At 42.4% G+C, this 21,794-nt stretch overlaps 3 protein-coding genes across 4 annotated transcripts; 1 reads left to right on the forward strand and 2 right to left on the reverse strand.

Annotated features, from left to right (window-relative positions):
• Positions 1-490: 490 nt before the first annotated feature.
• On the forward strand, positions 491-6,344 carry LOC110986748 (uncharacterized). Its single transcript, XM_022248908.2, has 4 exons — positions 491-1,000; positions 2,091-2,229; positions 3,404-3,575; positions 5,087-6,344. Exons 1-4 carry the CDS (start codon positions 647-649, stop codon positions 5,862-5,864), a joined length of 1,443 nt encoding a protein of 480 aa, XP_022104600.2. The 5' UTR covers positions 491-646; the 3' UTR covers positions 5,865-6,344.
• Positions 6,345-6,770: 426 nt separating this feature from the next.
• Positions 6,771-21,790, reverse strand: cct5 (chaperonin containing TCP1 subunit 5). The gene is given in 13 exon segments (XM_087139567.1): positions 6,771-7,934; positions 8,347-8,527; positions 9,470-9,607; positions 9,986-10,171; positions 11,441-11,560; positions 12,122-12,271; positions 12,820-13,012; positions 13,324-13,522; positions 19,290-19,353; positions 19,355-19,458; positions 19,640-19,678; positions 19,681-19,699; positions 21,557-21,790. Coding segments are annotated over 13 exon segments (1,626 nt in total). The 5' UTR covers positions 21,662-21,790; the 3' UTR covers positions 6,771-7,806.
• LOC110986750 (uncharacterized) lies at positions 16,888-18,579 on the reverse strand. 2 transcript variants are annotated; one of them, XM_087139564.1, is made up of 3 exons: positions 17,742-18,579; positions 17,449-17,586; positions 16,888-17,278 (listed from the first exon to the last, which is right to left on the reverse strand). In XM_087139564.1, exons 1-3 carry the CDS (start codon positions 18,058-18,060, stop codon positions 16,968-16,970), a joined length of 768 nt encoding a protein of 255 aa, XP_086995690.1. In that variant the 5' UTR covers positions 18,061-18,579; the 3' UTR covers positions 16,888-16,967. The 2 variants fall into 2 exon arrangements, with proteins under 2 accessions (XP_086995690.1, XP_086995692.1); XM_087139566.1 differs by lacking the exon at positions 17,449-17,586 and having other exon boundaries at positions 17,742-18,577.
• Positions 21,791-21,794: the final 4 nt, after the last annotated feature.

The following is a 21,794-nucleotide window of genomic DNA, read 5'->3' on the forward strand; positions in this document are numbered from 1 at the left end:
ACTAATGCATTCAAGACCGGCCCTCCCAAGACCGAGACTTTGACAGGGTGAGACTGAGACTGCAAAAAAAGGTCTTGAGACGGTCTCGAGACCGAGATCAGGTCTCGAGACCTACATCACTGATTATATTACATTTCATTTGTTGTATGAAGTGAATCAAAAGAGATATCCTCTTCTAGAATGTGAAAAGAGAGAGTTTGCAAAATGCAATGGGAAGTGAAAATGACGTTCATCGCCAAGGTCATCAGCAGTTTCTTTGTTTCTGTGAGCCTCCTTGAACATTTCTTTTTTGGTTATTGCTTTTCTTTTTTTGGTTATTGCTTTAAGGTCACAAACATGTTTGAAGGGCTCGCCAAAACCCGCCATCAATCTCTGTTGAGAACGAGCTCAGACTTTAGGCAAATCGTGTGACGGCCGCCCTGCAAGGCGGGTGGCGCAGGAGGGCGCTATCTGAAAAATTGATGTACTGTACGCGCACGCGTGCGCATTTGCCAATAATTATTGTAGCAAAAGAAATTCGTTGCACTTGCAAGTAGTTAAAGCACAAGATGGGACAACGAACGGCCGACGTTCTGCGAAATGAAAGAAGTTTGAGTTGAAAGGTTCATGATTTTGCATGTACTGACGCCGAAAATTGGCAGATGCAATGCCATTCAGCTGCAGTATACGTGGGTGCACGACAAAGCAATCAAAGAGGTCTAGGGAGAAAGGACTGTATTTGCTGACCTACCCACGAGGCAAGAAGCAGCGAGCAGCATGGATCGAGGCAACGGACAGAACAGACATCGAAACGGGCGGTGTGTGGGAGCCAGGGCCCGATGCAAGGGTTTGTTCCAGGCATTTTGAAGGAGGTTGGGTGAGCAACAACTCCAAAGACGTCAACTTTAAGCCGACTTTATTCCTGAAACCTGAGCCCCCACAAGCACAAGGGGAGGAAGATAGTGTCGATTCAGAGGGCGGAAAACAGAGAAAAGCTAAACGACAAAAGCTGACAGAAAAGGTAGGCTAGATCATGGAGGAAGGAATGTAGGCCTACTTCCTGAACTGTAAGTAAGGCACTACTCTGTAGGCCTTTCTGCACTCCACCTTTTTTATGGTTCTGCACACTGTGGCATTTTGAAAGCTGCTCAGCAATTGTACAAGATAAAACATTCGTTTGCGCTTGCTTAAGTAAATCTTCCCTAGGCTAAAGACCCTTTAATAATACCAATGGGCCTAGCTAACCTATGGAACTACTGGGCACAAGTGTATTTTGTTGTGTTTAACCTATATTATTGGCAAAAAATTAGGTTTTTCTACCATCCTGACCTCTCATCCTTTGACAATCTGCACACATCTGCATTCCCTGTGGTCGTACATCACCTGGTCATGTGACAAAAACAGCACAACGAACATTTGTTGCTTTGGATACCAGACCCAATTATTCTGATTACTCTGATTAAGGTTGTGTATAGAGACATCGGGGAAATCTGTGGTCGGGGAACCACTCTAATCACATATCGGCTCGACCATTTTGGAAGGAGGGGTTTTGAAAGTGGAAGGGGAGGGGGCTGACACAAGATCAGAGTATATCGTGAACCAATTTCATCACATTTTCATGAAATTTCCCTCCCCCCCCAACAATTCTCAGTGACTCCTTTTCCCAGCACAGATTTGTGTTACCGCCACATCCAAATCACTATTTCACACCCTGACATCGCCACTTCTCTTCGCCTAACAGGATGGCCCCGCAGTAATCCTTTCTTCTAATTCTTTTTGCCAGTTTTGTCTATATGGAATTCTTTCTCTTTTTTCCTATAACTCAGTATTATGCTAGGTATAATAGTGGCCGTAGTTACTACACCTTAGATTGATTGCTGATGTATTCTTTTGTGCCAGCATGTTAGTAATTCAGTCAGGAACCAGACCAGTCCGTAGCAAATGGATCTCGGACTTTTCCCCCTTTAATTTATTTCCAGCCATGGCGTTGTAAAGCATCTGTTTTTTTTTAATTATTATACTTTACAAAACTTGCAGCCCAAAATTTGTGCTATTCATAAGTGTAGAATTGTTTTTATGGATATCGATTTGCTCTGAATGGCTTTCTAAAGGAAGGCGACAAAAGTGCCTGCACTTCAGAGGAGAAGGCCCTCAAAATATCTATGAGCCATCACTCCTACTGCGGACAACGTCTGTCAGCCAAGAATAAAGATTCTGGAGATCCACTCCAAGGACGGAACGGTGATGCAAGTGAGTCGAGAGCTACACTGGGTTACTATTGCAAATGCATTTGCAAGTTGTCACCAAACCCGACAAAAATGGGGTGCTTTTGAGCTAAGACCTTTCAAAGTTTTGTGCAGAATGGATGTCAGTAGGAGCCCTCAGCTATTTGTCACTCGCGTGTCCATTTTTTGTCAAACTGGGTGATACCAGGAAGCAGAGTTAATTTCTCGCTTTCCAAGACAAACTGAAAAAAAAATTCTACAGTAACCTGCCTGAAGGCTCACGTTGTTGGATCCATTCACATTTAGATGAGCTTTGAAGCTTTTCATGGTGAAGGTAACAAGTTAGTTATCGAGGTTAACTGTGGGTTAGCACCATGCAAGGATATCTCTTTTATGAGTATGTGCGGTTCTGAAAAGAACAGGAGGGCACTGTGCATGTCACACATACATGTACTCATGCTCCCACAAACCTTTAGAATCAGTTACATCAATTATCGGCAAATTTGGAACATTCTCTCTTTTTTTTTTCAATTTGAAACTATGAAATATGATTTGATGTACCATATTTTGGCATTTATTCCCCAACTGTCTTGTGCACAGTTTAACAGATGTTTTCCTGAAGGACAGCAGAATACTTTACTGGGTAGATTCTTGGAACAATGTGTGGGGCATTTGAAGTGAGAGTCTAGGCAGCTGGATCGTGGCTAAGATAACTTTTGTTGTGCTGAGTTTTAGTGCTCTCACATATGTATGCTTCATCTTGCATTGGTCATTCAGGCATCATGCCTTGTTTGTTTTGTTTCGGTGAGTCAGTTCAGACAATTTAAAAACACATTTACACTATATCAACACAGCATGTACCGACTAATGAATGTGCACAAGGTTGTGACGTTGCTGCCTTGACTAATTCCAGTGAGGTGACGAGGGGAACATCACTTTCATGAGATTGCTGAATGCAGACTTATATGTTATTGGTTTTGCCTCGCAACAGCAGATTACCAGCACTAATAACGTGCATACTGCTCTCAAATTGTACTCAACGGATCTTCTTTTCTCAGCACAGGAATTTACTAAGGAATAGTTTCTGCCTCATGAAACAAGGACAGTGTTGAGACAATGACCTCCCGTAAAGAAACACCTCAACATGTGCACCTACTCACATGTCCTATCCTCCAACATTGTGATTATCAATAATGCAGACACAACAGAAGAGGGTCCCAAGTCCTTCGATGAGCTGAAGAAAAAGATCGCTGAGCTGGAGTACGATCTACAATGCCTGTCATGGAGCTACAGGAAAATTGAGGGTGACAACGCCAAGACCAAATTCTACACAGGGTTGCCGACTTTCCACGTCTTCATGTGGCTCTTCTCGTAAGTCGAAATGGACAGAATCACAAAAATGACTTGTGATTTCGATGTGAGTTGTCGAAGATACATGAACATCACGAATGACTGAATATTCCAATATTCAACCTTCTGTTCAAGTACGTATTTGCTTGTAGCAAATTCCCCCAAGCATGATCAAAACATGCATGCTTGTGTGGTGGTCTACCCCGTTTAGTTTCAGGACCAGGGTCGGTTCCCCAGGGAAGGGAGGAGGCTAGGTGTCCAACTCAGCCGGATGTTGTTGGATAAGATCAAGCACAACAAAAAGTTTTTAACACTGGAAGGAAATGTAATTGTTTGGCCTTATGGTTAGGTATTTTTTGCCTTCATCTTGAGAATCATAACATCTGGAAATTGTTTTTTGGATGCAGTTTGGAAATGAAAGAATTGAAGTTTTTCTGTTTTTTTTTTCATTAATTTTCACCAACAAATATTCAATTTGAAAATAAGTATTCAATAATCAGCTGAATATATATTTGAACATTCAGCATCACCCTAGTTCCAGTGCAGTGTTTACATCACATGCAAAATATTAAGCAGAGAGACTGAGTGCCTGACAATGAAATGCATGCAGTTGTATGTCAGACTGCCATGCCAAACACAGAGCATAGCATCCTCAAATTCATGTAGCAGTAGTGGTGTTCAACTGTCTTGCTCCTGTGTTTTCTCTGTGACTGTTAAAGACAGCCTTTTGTGTGAAGTCCATAAGAGTGCCAGATTCCAACAACACTCGGAATTCCTGACAAGGTTTTGATGGGCATGCGTTGTTTATGAATAAGTCTTTGAGCTGGTGATAACAGCAGTTCTTATACACCCTGTGATATGCACTACCTTTTTTGACTCTAGCTGAGGTTGACCTGATTGTTTGCATAAATTCAACTTTGTGGTTTTTCTGTTTTTGATGTGGATTGAGGTTGAGGTTGAGCTGATTGTTTGCATAAATTCAACTTTGTGGTTTGTCTGTTTTTGATGTGGATTGAGTTTGATGTGCACATGCTCAGCTTTACACAAACAATAGTGGAGCAGTATGTTTGCTGCCATCATTGTCTCATCCAGCTTACCCATCAACCTGTCCTGAGAACAGGCCAAAACCAGATTTGGAAGGGTAGTTTTTGCTCATTCAAAATTTGTCAAGCCCCCATTTCTTACATAAACCTTTCACACACTGGTGAACAGGCCTTCAGATTTCCTTCCTAAATACCAGGTGCCATGAGACGTGTGGCCTCAGGTAACACTGAGGGATTTCAGTTTCATACAGTTCTCATGGGAGAGGGCTGGCTGTTTTTAATCTTGGCCAGGAAGAGCCAGGCAGATATTGTAATCCTGGATGAAATCTTGCACTGAGCAATTCAAAAGTCCCCCATTTCATATAGTTCTTTGTAACAGGTATTACCGCAAGTAAAGCTTTTCCTTAAACCTTCCAACTAGTTTGTTTTCAAATGTTTCTTGGCTACAATTCTATCTGGCTCCATGTTTAATACTTGTTTTAACTCCAGATATCTTGAAGCAAAAGTTTGGACCATGACAGGTTCAGAGGAGAATGACACCAGCAGCAAGTCTTCAGACAGAAAGGTCGTTTTTCCCCTCATCGACCAGCTGTTTGCTACACTTATGAGACTCCGCCTGGGCCTCCTCCTTCCAGACTTGGCCGACCGCTTCCGGGTATCGAGGAGGAGGATGGACAACACGGTAACGATGTGGATATTTTTGCTGGAGAAGGAGCTACGAGCCCTGACTCCATGTCCGTCGCGAGAGGCAGTGCGCCTGACCCTGCCACCTCATTACCGGCGCAAGCAGGGCTTGAGATTCCTGGTGGAGGGTGCTGAACTGCACATCGAGTGCCCGTCCAACGTGTCCACCCAATGCTACCAAAGACACAGGCACCACACAACTGTCCAATATCTGGTGGCCATTTCCCCCACGGGCCTCATCGCGTACGTCAGCGACGGGATTTTTGGAAAGGCGTCCGGTGGAGAAATTATGCAACGAAGTAAATTTCTAGCCCTGTTGGAGGAGGGCGATCTGGTGCTGGCAGATTCAGATTTCATGGTCCAGGATTTGGTGACAGAAAGAGGGGCTGTGCTCCGCGTCCCGTCCAACATGTCGGGACCGTTCAAATGTCAGGTACAGAGTGCCATAGGCAAGGTTAGAGCATTCCGTATTTTGGACGGTGTGATGCCTCTGTCTCTCCAGAACATGTTGGGGTCTGTATTCAAGGTATGCTGCTGGCTGTCCAATCTCAGTGACTTCTTTGACTTGATTAAACCCAAGTGAGAAATAAGAGATTGAGTACAGAAAACGGAAGACCTCCAAGGTTGGTTCATACCCACCCTGAAAGTGAGCAAAGATGCGATTGTGTGACGTCAGACATATTTGCATTGCACATTCATGTACTTAACAGTACTTGCGTTTGAATCTAATGTATGTCACTGCAAACTATTCATGGCGTCGGTCGCTTCACTTTTGCATTTGCCCCAAGTATGAACTTGCGTTATGTGGAGTTCATTTGAAGTCCATTCCCCAGAGCCCCCCATCCAAGTGTACACAGCCTACGTTCAAAGCAAGTTAATTTACTTTACTACACCTCAACTATGCCCCCTCAGTAACTTCACACTTGTTACACCATTGCCGTTATGGCCTATTTTCTGTTTTGGTATTGTTTTTCATTGTTTAGTACAATGTTCTATGTAATTCTCTTTTCTTTCATGATGCCCTGCAAATGCTAAATAAATAGTTTCAAGCAGGGGAAGATAATAGTACGGTGAGTGAATTTATTTGACAGCATTGTAGTCAAGTACTATTTTGAGTACTAAGGATAATCTCTGCCGAATATCAAACTGGTCAGGAGGGAATAATAGTGGATTACATGGGCATTTGATGGTGCAAGGGGATAAAACATAAGACTTAAGAAAAATTACTTGAAAAGTACTCAGCTGAGTACTTTTCAAGTAATTGCTTAATAATATTAAGCAGTGACGGTCTGAAGTCACATCATTTTGTTGTCTTACCCTTGTGCACATTCTATCACATGCCATGTTCTTACGCCTTGCCCCTAATGAACTCGACATTCCGCAGAGTACCCTGGTACTTCACTACAACACTAGTATTTGGATGTTTTGTACCCTGCATATACCCACAGCCTACAGTGAAAATAATAAAAACACAAAGACAGCAACACACTTTTTGACATATTTCTGCTGCCATCACGGCATCACAATTTACTGATTTTGCTGTACAAAAAAATACCAAATAATACACTAGTTGCACTCACACATAACATGAATAGTTTACTTTCCAATGGCATTTTGATGACTTGGGAACTACAGCGTACTCGTAAGGTCAAAGGTCAGAGCCGTATGGTCACTTCAAAGAAAAGATTGACTAGTTTGAGACATTTAGATTAGAACGTTCTGGATTATGATCACACGGTGAAGTTCCTTTATGAACCGTGGGCAGACTAGTTTAAATAGTTTACTCTCCCCCATGTATCTCCATTTTTGAGGTGGTCTGGTTTTTAAGGATTGTTCTAGGATTTTTGTCGGTGGGGAGGGGACATCTTATGAATTTGCAGATGTGGTTGACAGGAGCTTCACAAAGCACAATAAATTACATCTCACATGACAAAATGCTCAAGGCATAGCCAATAACTTATGAGACATCTTTTGATGGATAGTAAGCGACAATAAGTAGGTTCTGGGCACTGTCATCTGCAATGCCTTTTTCATCATATTTCGGGCCACATAACTTTGTTATGACAAATGTAACATTTGAAACATCAGATGCAAAATACGAACTGTTCACAAGGGGCAGGCTAGTCATCAATTATAACCATAAAGACAGCATGTTAATGTTCAGGAAATCAATTTTTGGTGAAAATCATAAAATCCTGCTATTTTGCTAGGTTTTCTGACTGACCATCTGTTTACAAACTCTGGTTATGTGTCAGAAACTGTGAAATATACATGTTGCCAAACCATTCAGAAGCTACACCCATCTTATGACTGCAGACTGTTTTTGTCTCCCCTCCCATAGCAACACAATATGACCTGCAAAATTTGAACCACACACCCTCCCTAGGTAAGCCTTCAAACCCAAGCCAGGCCTTGCCCTGTTGCACATGTGATTGGCACATGGAGGAAAAAAAGGGGTAACACCATGGTGCTCCGCACGAGATTTGGAAGTTTCTAAATCTACTCGATTCTCATCAGTCGACCCCTCATTGACCCTCGCCGACCTGCGACCTGATGTCGTCGATCTTGAGGATCATCCTGACCAGCTGGGTAGCCAGGTTGATCTGCTGCATCTTTCCAATCAGCGTCTCAATCACGTGCTGTTCCTTCATGTCTGGAGAAAAGAGAGGAAGAAACGAGAAGAATTGTATATGGGTTAACCACTGAGTACTCTTTTGTGACACTTGGGCAGAAAACTAAGGAGTCTCAGTGTCCGCTGAAACAGTTCAAGGCCTGTTCACAAGTTTGCACAACATTTAGAGCACAGCAAAGCCATGAGGGAATATGCAAATTTTCACTGGAATAGCGACCAATGTTTAACAGGCCCAAGTCTCTAATTTAGATGTAATTTTTCACAGATCTTAAGGAATTAGGGTTTATGATACCACAAACTTCTCGCAACGAAATCAATTTGCTTGATTTGACTTGACCAAGTGTCGGAACTCGTCAAGGCAAGGGGTCTGCTGGATATGTAAGTCAGTATCTTGACTAGATCCGGTGGTCGAGGCCAAGGCTATTACACCTACCATTGGTGCCCCTGCCCATGCAGTCGATTCCTAGCCTGGGGTTGCCCTCCTTGATCTGTCTGGACTTGATGTCGGCGAGTGTCTGGATCGGGTGCAGTCCGCTGTTCTCGGCTAGCGCCATTGGAATGGACTCCAGGGCTTCACCAAAGGCACGCATGGCGTACTGCTCTATCGTGGAAATCTGTTGAGGTAAAAACAGATACGTTCGTTCTTGATTACACCCCAAATGTCTGAGATTCGCACAAGGACAACGTCCCGTTCAGGCTGGCAGTACGTGCAATTAAAAAGGACTACAGTATCTGGGACAAACACAGTTTATTATTTTAATGGCAAACTTTCCAATTATCTTTGCTGGCAAATTTTGTCAGTCTTCCAAAATCATTTACCGTGGATAGAAACACTGGTAAAACCCACTTTTTGTCATTTGAATTGCCAAAGGGTACAAAGATGCACAGAGAAAGTCAGTGGCTATGCTCTTCATTCCCAATCCAGCAAAATCTTCAACTGCCACGTGGACTTTAAAGGATTCAGCTCCACTGTACATGACTACAACTTTTCGGTTGATGCTCATTCAGATATGTACAGAATAGTTCAAAGTTACGTAGGAACGTCTTGCCAGCTGTATGTAGATCATTCCATTTTGGGGAGAGGGGGGTCCACTGTTTTGTGTCCCTGTCACATCTGACAAACGATTTTATAAGTTTAGAATACATTCTTTAATTTCCAAGAGGGCTTAAGTATGCAAATTACCTTCCAAACAAATACAAAAGTTTGAAGTCGACTCCGTTGATATTGCAAGGTAAAATTACACAGGGCAGGTGTAACGGATACATAAATAGTCACATGGTTGGACATCGGATTTACAGAATGACCTATGTATCACCTACATCAGTGTGCTAGGCCACGGGTTTAAAGCCTGACAATGGTTCGAGGTGATTGGGCGTTTACTCTTGCATGGTGTCTGGCCTTCAATATCACTCAACAGATAGAAAAGGAATCCTGATTTCCATGCTCCTTTAGTTCAAAATGAAAACCGGCAAAGAACCAAGTCTGTCACTCCATTTTCTTTGGAGGGGGAAAGCTAGCAGATTTCTGGCAGGAGTAAAAGTCGTCCCTTCTTTACCTTGTCTGCTTCTTTGCTCACGGCTAGAGCACAAGCAATCTCTGCAGCACCTCCACCGTACACGATGTGATTGTCTCGGACCAGATTACGGATGACGCACAAGGCATCGTGTAGACTACGCTTGGCCTCCTCGATGATCTAGAGGATGAAATCTCAGATGTCAGTGATTCATGATTGCTAGAGTGTTTCATTAATTACTGTATTCTTCCTGTGCGAATATACATTAAATCAAACAAGTGACACGGTATGAATGTGCAGGTTAAACAAAGTATCAGGCATGCAACTTGGACTTTGACAAAAGAAACGAGAAAATTCTAATCTGTTTAAGACTTTGTACAGTGGTTTTCAATTTTCAGTGGCATGGGCGTGAAGTCAGCTGATCCTAGGAAAAGGTGCATGCCTGAAGTACGAGGATTAAATTTGTCAGTGTCACTGTTCACACTGCAAGAGGAATAAAATGTGGAAATTGCACCAACTTTTCAATCAATCACGCAACCCTTTACCACACTTTCTTACCATTTTATTGCCTCCCCTGATGAAGATGGTGACAGCCCTGGAGTTGTGGCACTCCTCAATCACTAGCATGTGATCCTTGGTGGTGCCAAAGGTCAGCTCCCTGACGATACCTGCCCTGCCCAGCTTCTCCGCCGTGAGCTCCTGGAAACGTGGGACAATGCGGCCGCCAGTCGCAATGGCGATTAACTGTGTAACAGGGGAAAAACAGTGCTAGTTGGGGAGGATGCATTACCATGTTAACAGTAGTTATGCATAAACAACTTGCAACTTGTACCCTGAGTGGTTGAAACAGTTCACAGGTTGTGCTTGATAGGTATTCCCAATGGTGCCACAGGTGGAAAGTCCCTGAAAAGTGATAAACTGCCTGTTACACCTTCGATAATTCTGTGAATTTTCACCCAGACAAATAGGGAAGGGGTATATTCAGAGCTGTTTATAGAGAGAGTTGCGACATGAGTGTCACAACTGATGGAACTAAAATGGTGGATTATGCAACAATGCACATGGACAATTAGCACACAATAGCTGCATGCTTTACTGCACAAACAATGAAGAGCCATTTTGGTTTGAAAGTGTGATGTTGACACTACTCTATCTTCCCTGAGCTAAAGTGCACCCTCACCGGCGAAAGAAAGACAGATGGCACGAAGTTTTCCAACTGGGTTCCTGCACACGTTCGGCATGCACGCAAAACCATACATTCCATACCAATTTCACTGTGCGTACTCGGCGTGCTCCAGGTCAAACGCACATAAACCTGCGCGCCTATACGGTGAGTGAGTACCAAAAGACTGTCAAGTTTACTTCAGAACACGCCCTCTTTTGTTCCTGCCCGGAGTGGATACACAGTTCTGGGTGTAGTCATGCAGCAAAATACATGGGCATCAACTGCTGTCCTCATTTCTGATAAATTTTCAAAAGGACCCCTCATTAACCCTCCTATGCTGAAGTCACTCTTTGGGTCACTTGGTAAACACCTCAAAGAAGCACAGCTGTGTTGTATTGTGCACTGCACCAACAGTCCCTCACAGGAATATCAGATTGCACTTTTGTGCTGCCCAACAACTGTGCTTCACTGTTTCACTTGCATAATTGTGCAGTAAACCAAATGCAGTGAAGAGGACTGCGCAAAAGACCCTGTGTCAGTTTGTGCTGGCAACCAACTGTGTACACACTGAATCTGTTGCATGTTTGTGTTCCATGTAGAAAATACGTGCAAAAAAGTGACTGTGGGCACTCATGCATATTTGTGCTGTAAACCCAAAGGAGGGTTAATGAGGTTTGCCGGTACTTTATGCATTAGGATACACGCTGATACACTGTACATCTGAATGGATATTTGCAACGGGCCCCTAACAATCAGCAGTCCACAAGAATCATGACTCATTAGAAGAATTTGGCTCGTTAAGGAAAACGAAACATGGGGAACAACTTCTTGCCTTAGAGGCAACTCACCTCTATTTCTGGTCCTCCGACCCAGCGGACGGCCGGGAGTTTGTTCTGGAGCAGCAAGTGGTTGGCCTCGTCGTCAAAACCCCACTGGCAGATGGCCAGATTGGCCCCCGTGGCCTTCACCTGTGAAATAATGAATAAACAGCTTACTCATTAGGTAACTGCATATGATGTGCCAATATGACTGGGTACACCTCCACTGTGGTCACCAAGGACAGTGCTGCACTCATCTTTGCCAGTCCTGTCATTCATGACCACACTTTGGGAGAAATGACTGAGGGGAAGAAATACTTGTTGTACAACTTTTACTTTGGCTCTTTATCAATTTCAATAAAACGACACCAACTGCACTGTCAACAGATCTCGCCAGATCTCTCAAACAAAAGAGTCTGAAAATGTTCCGTGATTAAAAAAAATAAATCTATTTGGTTAAACCGCAGAGAGCACATTGCTAACACAGACAAATGGAACTTCCAACAGAGGAGTTCACACAGCCAGTTCAAATGTTCCCTCTGGGGAAAGCCTAGAAATACCACCTATTCCTAAAAGGGATAATACCGCGAAAGCACTTGGACACTTTACTTGAGGATGTTAGCTCATCTCCTGTCAGATAGAGTCACTTGCTTTTGAAATGACAACATGGAAACACAGAACCATCAGAGGGTGGCAAACTCCCCAACCCACCTGTTCCACCATGTCTGTGAATTTCTTTGCTTCGTACTCCTTGAGTTTCTTGTAGTCCTCTACTGACTTGATGTCCAGCTTGTGGGTCGTCTTGGGCTTAGGAGGCTCAAATGGGCATGTCAGGATGGCCAACTTAACATCTCGAATTTCCTAAAACATTCATACAATGGGAGGATTTGGGCTGAATGCAATTTTTCATGTTGAAAATCGGAGGATTCTGGATAAATCCTAGTAAAAGGGCCTAGAGGGTTAGGGTTAAATAAAAAAAAACCTATGTATAAAACAACTCACGACAAAATATTAATGCATGACTGATGAATAATAACAAACATGCATGCCATGCAGCCTGACATTCTCCTCTCTTGATAGTACTTGCTAAACATATGGAATACACCGTAAACAGCTGTTACTCAAAAGAACAAAAGTTACTCATTCAACATCAAAACATTCGCATAAATGAAAAGAACCTCTTACCCAAACTAATAAAACATGAATAACCCTCCTCTAGTCACAACAGTTGAAGACAAAGGTTTTGTTCACTTTTCCCCTACTACACTTAAATACATGCGTTTATCATCAACAGTCAGATCATACGGTTGCTTGGTACTGTGACCAATCAAATTCCGTCAACAAAAGCAGGTGCCTGGCAGATACAGTTGAAAATCAAGTTGCAAAAAAATGTGGGCAAGGCCTCTCACCTTGGGCATCTGAGGATGGCTGAAGTCCTTGTCGATGACCACCCCTTTGACCAGCATGGTATCTTCCAGTTTGCCGCCAACCTTCCCTTCCACCTTGATCAGTTCAAAGTCCACGTCCTTCCGTTGAAAGTCAGCGACGGCCATGATGGCATCCACGGCAATCTTGGCCATTTGTCGGTGGCACTTGTTCACACTGGGTGTGAAAAGAACAACAAATCCATGTTTTGAGAACCCTCCCAACGGCCAAAGTTTATTCAAAGTTTGAACCTGTCTAATACCACTTATGGCAAACAACTGAAATTCTTTCATTAGCTTGGCATAACTTTTGTGTACTGACACAACTTCCTCCAAAATTGATGCTCGACATATGGACACACCTACATATGTACCAAGTCTGTAGTTTTGTTACTCCATTTCTAAATTAAGGATTGATCAACCTCAATAAGTCAGCAAGAAGCTGGCACGGCTTCAAATGTCACCAGAATACTCCTGGTTGACACTCACATTTTGGAGCCAAGTGTTGTCATGGCCGTCTCGATCAACGGCTCTAAGTTGTCCTGGTTGACCTCAAACGCCTCCTTGATCTCCCCCAGTCTCTGGCAGGCCTTCCGGGCGGCCATCTCGTAGCCGTCGGCGATGCGGATGGGGTGGATGCCTCGATCCAAGAGGGCCTCGGCTTGTTCCAGGAGAGCACCAGCAAGGACTTAGTGGAGGAAATGATAAAGAGGGGTCTTGTTTTCACAACCTCACATTATAACCTTCCCAAAAGGCCAGTTGAAAAACCAAAGATATTCACAATAAATAAAGCCAAATTGACAACAAACTGCTTTCAAGTTAGTTGTGCATACAGGGGGCCAAAATTCCAAAGAGCAATTTTAATGAGGAAAGACTTTTTCCAACTCTCCTCAGTTCTGGGGCCGATTTCACCAAAGGCTACGATCGATCGTATCTTAAGTTGCGATGGGTTATCCATCGCAACTTAAGATGATTCCTAAAATCGATTTCAAGAAAATTGCGACGAGTTCACTCGTCGCAATTCCCATGGTAATTCATCGTAAGTTACGATGACTTACTAGGTCATCGTAACTTACAACTTTGGACCAAAGAAAGATTGTTTAAGCAATGGCGCTTATGTTTCTAGCGAATTTTGAGGCAAGACGTGCTCTTCGAAGAGAAAGAATTTTTCGTGATAGAAAAAATCCGCTTGATTCATTAACGGAGGAAGAGATATACCAGCGGTACCGATTTACGCGACACGGGATCGTTGAGCTCTTGGGGAGAACTAGGCCAGAAATCGAGCATGCCACGCAGGTAACACCTAAGACTTACCATAAGTTAAACTATTTAGGCCTATTTATTTGTACTATAAGTTTGTATGTTCCTGTCTAAATTCTCGTATCGAGCTTCTCACATAAACGATTGTCATGGCCGGGGCCGCTGGGGAATTCAAAGTCAATTATTCATTCATAGCGCCACCATTTGTCGGCTCGCAATAGCTTAATGATGGCGGCGCCCATGATTCAACGAATGTGTGGGATTTCTGCCGTGTTGGAATTGCCAAAAACACACACTTGCGAAATGGAGCACCTTTTTTTAAGGGAGTGTTTTTCCTTTTATACCTTCATATCTTTTTGGGAAAGAGTTTCACTTGATACCACCTTTCAGAAGCCTATGAAATTAGGCTGTATTTAATAATCTAACTTAACCAACGTTATGAATACATGATCAGCTGATACTGATAGTAACATTAGTGTCCATGGTATAAGGACGCTTAGGGGGCCACTAAAACGTTAAATGTTTTTAAATTTTGACTTTTTTCGAAATGGTAGGTGGGTCAAGGGTATAAATTGAAAATCTAGATTTATTTTTCATATTAAACTCATGATCTGCTGACTCACATAGACATGGCACGGAACCCCGAAAGTCCCTTTTATTATCTCATATTCATTGACTCAATTCAGCAGAAGTAACTTGTATTGTCCAACAATGTTTATCTTTTTGGTGTAGGCCCTACATATTAGTTGTTTTGGTCAGCAATAATGTACATGAACATGTGGTTTGCTCCATGCAACACATATAAGTTTTTTATTATATAATAATAATAAACAGTGCATAAAAAATTAGATGAATTATTTTTGACTAAATTTTTTAAAAACAGATTTTAGGATGGAATGCTTTGTCACTTATTAATGTACAATGATTTGTTTGGGTTGACCTTTATTGCTGATTTTGTTTTTCAGCGCAGCAATGCAATCTCTGCTCAGCTACAACTTCTGATTGCTTTGCGGTTCTTCGCAACGGGGTCATTTTACACAGTCCATGGTGATCTCCATGATGTCAGCATATCTTCTGTGTGTAGAATCGTCCATCGAGTCTCCAGAGCTATCCTTGGGTTGACCAACCAGGTCATCAATTTTCCTGCCAACCTGCAAGATGTCACTCAGGCACAGCAAGAGTTCTTTGCCATTGCTGGGTTTCCAGAGGTTGTGGGTGCTGTAGATGGAACCCACATCCGTCTGCACAATGCTCCCATGGGTGATAATGAGCACCTTTACGTAAACAGAAAAGGTTATCACAGCATCAATGTGCAGCTCATCTGCAGTGCAAACTTCACTATCACCAATGTTGTGGCGAGATGGCCAGGATGCACACATGATAGTGCCATCCTTCACGGCAGTGTCATTGGTGACATGTTTAATGATGGCAGGTGAGTGACAAAAAAGAAGTCTTGTCCAAACCCGTAACACAGTGATCTGCAGCTAAAAATCCTAACCACTTGGCTACATGTCACATAAAGTTATTGGCAAGTTGCATAACTACTCTGTAACTATTGTCCAGTATACAATTAGATTTGAATACAGTTATGCTTGGAATGTTATCTTCAAGCAAACCTGAAAGCTCATTTTTGACTGGACACTACATGGCAACAAGTATTGCAATTTGTACTTGTAAGGAGTCTATAAATTCATTGAGAGAATTCTTACCATTGAATTTCAGGCTTCATGGAGTACTTATTGGTGACACGGGCTACCCTCTGCGGCAATGGCTCATGACGCCCATTCTAGATCCCACCTCAAATGCTGAACGTCACTACAACAGGTAAACATAAGGACCACATTAAAAACTAAGTCAAAACCTTTTCATCAATGTGGTATAACTGATGTTGGCATGCATTGTCAAAGGGTTTCAAATTAAAACAAAATTGATAGTCAGTCTTGTTTGACAGGATCCTAGTGTGTTCAAAGCATCTCACCTTATAGTACATGTATATTCACAATATTTAAAGGGCAGTGACTCTTTCTCCAAGTTGTCAGTTGATATTGCATAAAATGCCCAATCAGTCACATGATCAACTGAATATATCCTTTCTGTCTTTTGTTTTGTAACTGATGACTTCTATGCAAATTTAGTTTCCATTTTGGGGTTTTTGCAGAAGCCACAGACGAACCCGTGTTCGGATTGAGCAGACGATTGGCCAGCTGAAAAAAAAAATTCCCTTGCCTTTCAGTTGGTCTCCGAGTTCATCCTGAACGAGCATGTCGTTTTATGAGGGCATGCTGTGTTCTGTTCAATTTGTCAAAAACCTTTGGGGAGCCAGAAATTGAGGAGTATGAGCCCATTGAAGATGACGACCATGACGTGATCCCATATAATGGCCCGCTTCAGGATGGAGTAGCTCATCGAAATCGTATCATTGACAGATTTTTTTGAATTTGAATTTTTTACAAAGTCAAACAGCTGTAGGTAAAATTCAAGTATTGTCTTTGCTTCCCTTGCTAATCTACAATTTTAATCCTGGATAAACACAACTGTCTTGAAGCTAATATAAGGAAATTGTAACATCTAGAATAATAGACAAGTAAACGAAACTTTTATATTTTAAGTTATTTAGTTTGAAGTTTTATTCAAGAGAGTCTGAAAGCAATGTTTTGTTTATAACATTGGAATGTTACAAATTTGCAAGCTTTATTTTTCAACACTCCATAATAATTAACAACTTTTTTTCAGTTAGTCCAAATTAAGGTAAGTCCTTTAGAAATTGGGAAAAATGCATCAAGTAACACGACAAAAAGAGCAGGCAAGAACATTTTGCATTAAGTATAATTATTTGAAAGGTTTACATGTTTTGTTTGATATACAAATTTTCCCTACATTTCAGCAAAGTTAATCATATTCAACCTAAGGTTGTGCCTGCACATCTGCCCAATGTTTGCCCTCAATTCTTTCAGAACCTCGAGCTGCTCCTTCTTTATCTCTAATCTCTCTCTCTCTATGGCCAACCTCTCCCTTTCAATATCTAAAATGCTCGTTAAGGGCTTTGCTGCTGCTTCTGAGGTTGAAGAAATTCTCCTAACTTTCAATGGCTCAGGATCAGGATTACAGATATCTTCCGTCAGGATCACAACCTCCCCGACACCATCCACTTGATTCTCACTCTCGTTGCATGTATGACTGACAGCTGTATAAAAATAGAAATAATGTGGGTTTTGGTAGTTTTATGAACTTTTCAAATTGAGTATTCAACTTATAATTATTCGATTTTGTTTCATTTCAAGTTGGGTATGTTTTTCTTGTAAATCACACATCTGCCTGTAAGTTTTTAGTGTGAGAGCAGTCATGGGGGTAGACCTTCAGCCACTTGGTTCAGAAGCTCTTCAGGGAAGGTTTCTCCTTCAGCTTTGTCAATGATGCCGTCTTTGGAAATTGGGGACAGTGCATCAAGCACAACTTCCAATGTCTTATTGTAAGCCGGCTTTTCACCCCCTCCTGCAACAGCAATCACAAGGCTGGAATAACATTGGGAAATTCCGAACTTGTAGTGAAAGGACAAGGACAGATTTCAATGTTACTTTTGAATACATGTATTATACCTTGGTCAGGAAAAATATGCGGAATAAAATTGATACAAAGTTTAATCTTACCGGTTTGATGGCATTCCCTGTAGTATTTTCTTGCATCGCACGTAACATCCTGCCATTTTTTCCTTATTTTCTGCCAGTCTCTGGCTTCTCCGCCACTGGCTCTCAGGTTTTCTGCTGCCATCTTCCAGCATTTTTGTTTCTCCTCCTCAAAGCCCTCAGTGCCTTTGTGGGATGTTCCAAACAGCTTGTTTGTATGCTCCCGCACAAAGGCACTGAGTATACGAACCTCCTCATAGGTCCAGTTGGTGCTTCTGGGGCGCTTTGTTGTTTTGGGGTTAGGCGTACTAGTACTAGCACACGAACTGCTCAAACTAGCCATGGTCTACGTCTAATCCTAGCTAGCCAGCTGAACCTACACAAAATGTGTTAATAAAAAGGGTGCAAAATCAAATCAACTTAGGCACTCGGCTTCCCACAGCAATTCCTGGAATAAATGTATTTTCAATGTAACGATATGCCCTAACTTAGGCTGAATCTAGTATTGGGGGAGGGGGACTGCATGTGAAAAATGTCAAAGTCCTTAAGGATCTCATTTTTTGTCTTAAATGTCACTGCATTTTCACTCCAAACGAGTGCCTTAGTCCCCAACCTTCTTACCCACCTTCATACAATTTTTAACCAAATCATTCCTTGAAGGTCATAAATGTTAGAAGTACAAATAAAAAAATTTTTTAAATATCGGGTTTTTTTAAATAAGAAGAATTTTAGCTTGAAATTTTCAAAATAGGGCTCTGCAAATGAGTTGAACCCACCGTGGACGGACGAACGTGTGTCGTTATTTTGCTGTCTACTGTCTACTTGTTGGCGCTGTGGGTGTTGCCGAGGCTGCAGTTTATTTTGATTTTACACAAGGCCCTTCTATTTTCTTTAAAAATTGACTTCCGCTTTTTTTACCTTTCATTTCCTAGCAGACGACACATCTTGCCAATCCTCCATCACACCATGGAGGTAGAATGAGTTGTCCGATTGTTTTCTGTCATTTCTGTGCGTCAGCGTACTCGTCGCCATGTTGATCTTGGCGGAACAACGACTGTTATACTAACACTAAATTCCCTCGTGCTAACAAACATGGAACAGCCGTCAAAGGATAAGGTTCATCCTCGGTCTATAAATGTATCCCCCCTCTTATTAAAAAATACAACGAATCGCGCTTACGACGTGTTTCGTGAAATCCATTTTAGAATCCACCGTAGCTACAATTGATCGTAACGCTACGATGCATCGCAACTCTACGATTGGTCGCAACTTAGGGTGAGTTTGGTGAAATCGGCCCCTGATTGAAAACTCAATTCTTCATAAGCATAAACAAAAAAAATTTAACACATTTGAAAAGGGCAGATTTTTGTCTGATGAAATAAATATTTACATTAGCTGGAAACAGGGAAAATTAAAGCATCTCAGCATTTTGGAGGAGTGCCCATCAGTGACACCAAACACTTCTGATTGACACTGCTCAGTCCTGAAATACCACGATCTGACTGAAATTTCCCACTGGTTAGAAGTTCATATTGTTGGATGCTGGCACTTAAAGTCCACAATGGCTGTGACTTACCACCACTCCGGTCGTTCCATCGCCAATCTCGTCATCCTGCGACTTGGACAGCTGAACCAGAAAGCTTAGCTATCTGATGCTCCACGTCCATCTGGCTCAGGATGGTGGCTCCATCATTAGTGACAGTCACCTCGCCGTCTTTGCTGACCAACATCTTGTCAAGACCTGCACGATGAGGTGGGACGGAAAGGACTTGCATGACGCAGTTTCACATGAAAGTATGCTATGGCTAGACATGGTAAACACCGTTTCTAGTGATCGAGGCTAATTGACTCGAGAAGATTTTAAGCAAGCAACCATAATGCTCTCAACGCTCAACATAGGCATGATGTACATCTGCACTTACCATTTGGTCCCAAAGATGTCCTCAAAGTGTGTGCTACACTTTGGCGGCCATTATGTGTGACTAGAGAAAATCAGAATAAAATGGTTAAAGTAAAATTAATAATTCAACTAAATGAGATTTTCTCACTGACATACTCATCTACTGATGTTTCTTGGCATTTGAGTTTTACAGTCACCCTAAACTGTCTCCCCATACTTTGCTAAAGTGGCTGTGCTTCAATAGCGAAAGACATGCAGGGTAACAGGTTGTTGAGCAGTTAGCTGTTACATAAACACTACATTGTCATCCTGACGCAGGCAAATCCAGGCGGAACACTTGTTACGCATATCTGGACATCACTTAACACCTTGTACAAAAACACTGTGGGACTGGTCTGAACATTTCTCAAGTGTGTTTTAAGTAAAAGCGAACAAAATTTCTCCGCTAAAGTTTACATTGGGAAGAATAACACGTGTACATAAACATTAACTACTTTTTTTTCAGTGATGTATCAGGATCAGCCATAACGTTGGTACGCTGATGGCATTAATGCCCTTTATTCCAGCCAGACCACCAATGCCAAATGGCAGTGCCCTAAAAAAAATGAAATTCTAGGCCTGCATTAAATGAAGACTTAACCCTAACTGCCCAAACCTGCCTTACTCTAACAGCAGGTTTTGTGAGGTTTTGGCAGGTTTGGTACCATACCTGAGGAACTTCTTGTTGAATTTTGTGAGACTTGGGATGAAAGGCCCAGGGAGATGGTGTTGGATTCTGTGTGAGTTGGGACACACAGGGTTCATTGTGTGCAGTGTCTGGCTTGCTGTACCAATTGTTGGACTATGCTTGATTTTGTCAGGTTTGGTACTGTTCAGTGCAAGTCTCCTATACTGCATAGACCCATCCCATACCATATCACTCAAACTCCAACGGGCTCATTCTGTTGGAGTTTATCAGGTTTGGTACACTACCCTGCATGTACAAGTACATAGACAAGTACATGAACCTGCTGGATTTTGTGAGGTTCAGTATACTTTCTAGTGCAGGAGCCTAGGGGGTTAGGGTTAAGTATCAACATTTCCAGAACCAGACTTCAGCACCTACAGATCTCTTGCTGATCTGCAAGAGTACCTGTCGATCTAAGTACTCCTGGAAAATTTCAGCTGTTTTGTGTTGCAGCTAATATGCAATGCCCTTGGCTGGTTCCCTGTCCAGTCATACACTGTTTTCGGCAAATCATCGGGAGCGCGGGCCCACTCTCTGTAACGTGACACGAAAGTGACGAAACAGCCCATCGCTTTTTGTGCAAGTGGGGCAACCTTCGTCCGGAGTGGGAAAACGGCAAAAAAAGGCAACTTTTTTTTTTCTCAAAATGAGGAAAAGACGACTTTTCTACAATTAACCCCTTCGCTACAGAGGACTGCTACTACCGCACCACTGTGTGAGGATTAGTGCATACCACACATACAGTCTATTCATCATGCAGTTGCTGGTTCAATGGGGCCTGCTGCTGGACAAAGCTCTCCATTCGGGGCATACCACAGCCCAGCAGTCGTGGTCAAAATAATTCCGCCGTGAAGGGGTCAACAACCTAGCGGATAGTTTGCACCATAAGTGGTGAACATACCGGTGCAATTTCAGCTCAGAAAATCAAGGATATCCCTATGAATCGGGACAGGGTAGTAGTATGTGACGGAGGAGTATTTGTCGGGCCCTGTTTATGGGTCTAGGTATGCTACAATTATACTATACAGCTAATGCATTACTAAAAACCTACAAATCTAGGCATACCTGCGGAGTTTTCTCCTGCACACACAGGCCTGGGCAATCATTATCAATAGTATAAACTACATGTATCATGGCTTGGCCTCAGCCACTGGTCAGAGTGATGGCTACGCACTATGTCATGTACACATACATGTACATGCAAATGCCTACCTTTTGAGCTTCGATCCCAGTTAAACGAGTCTTTTGTTCCTGATCCCTAATAATAAAAAACGGTCGGCCAAACTCATCGAATGCTAGGGATCCGATGGAAGTCATGATGAGATCTACGTGCAAAATTCAGACCAGCAGAGGAAGATGAAAGTGGATTTTGATAGGTTTCGAACGGCATGGGATAGAAAAGTACACAGTACATGCACGTACGTACACGCAGGAAACAGAAGCAAGAATG

Source organism: Acanthaster planci, linkage group LG08 (genome assembly GCF_054643075.1).
Source record: "Acanthaster planci isolate LZ-2023a linkage group LG08, COTS_SCS, whole genome shotgun sequence".
Lineage (NCBI taxonomy): Eukaryota > Metazoa > Echinodermata > Asteroidea > Valvatida > Acanthasteridae > Acanthaster > Acanthaster planci.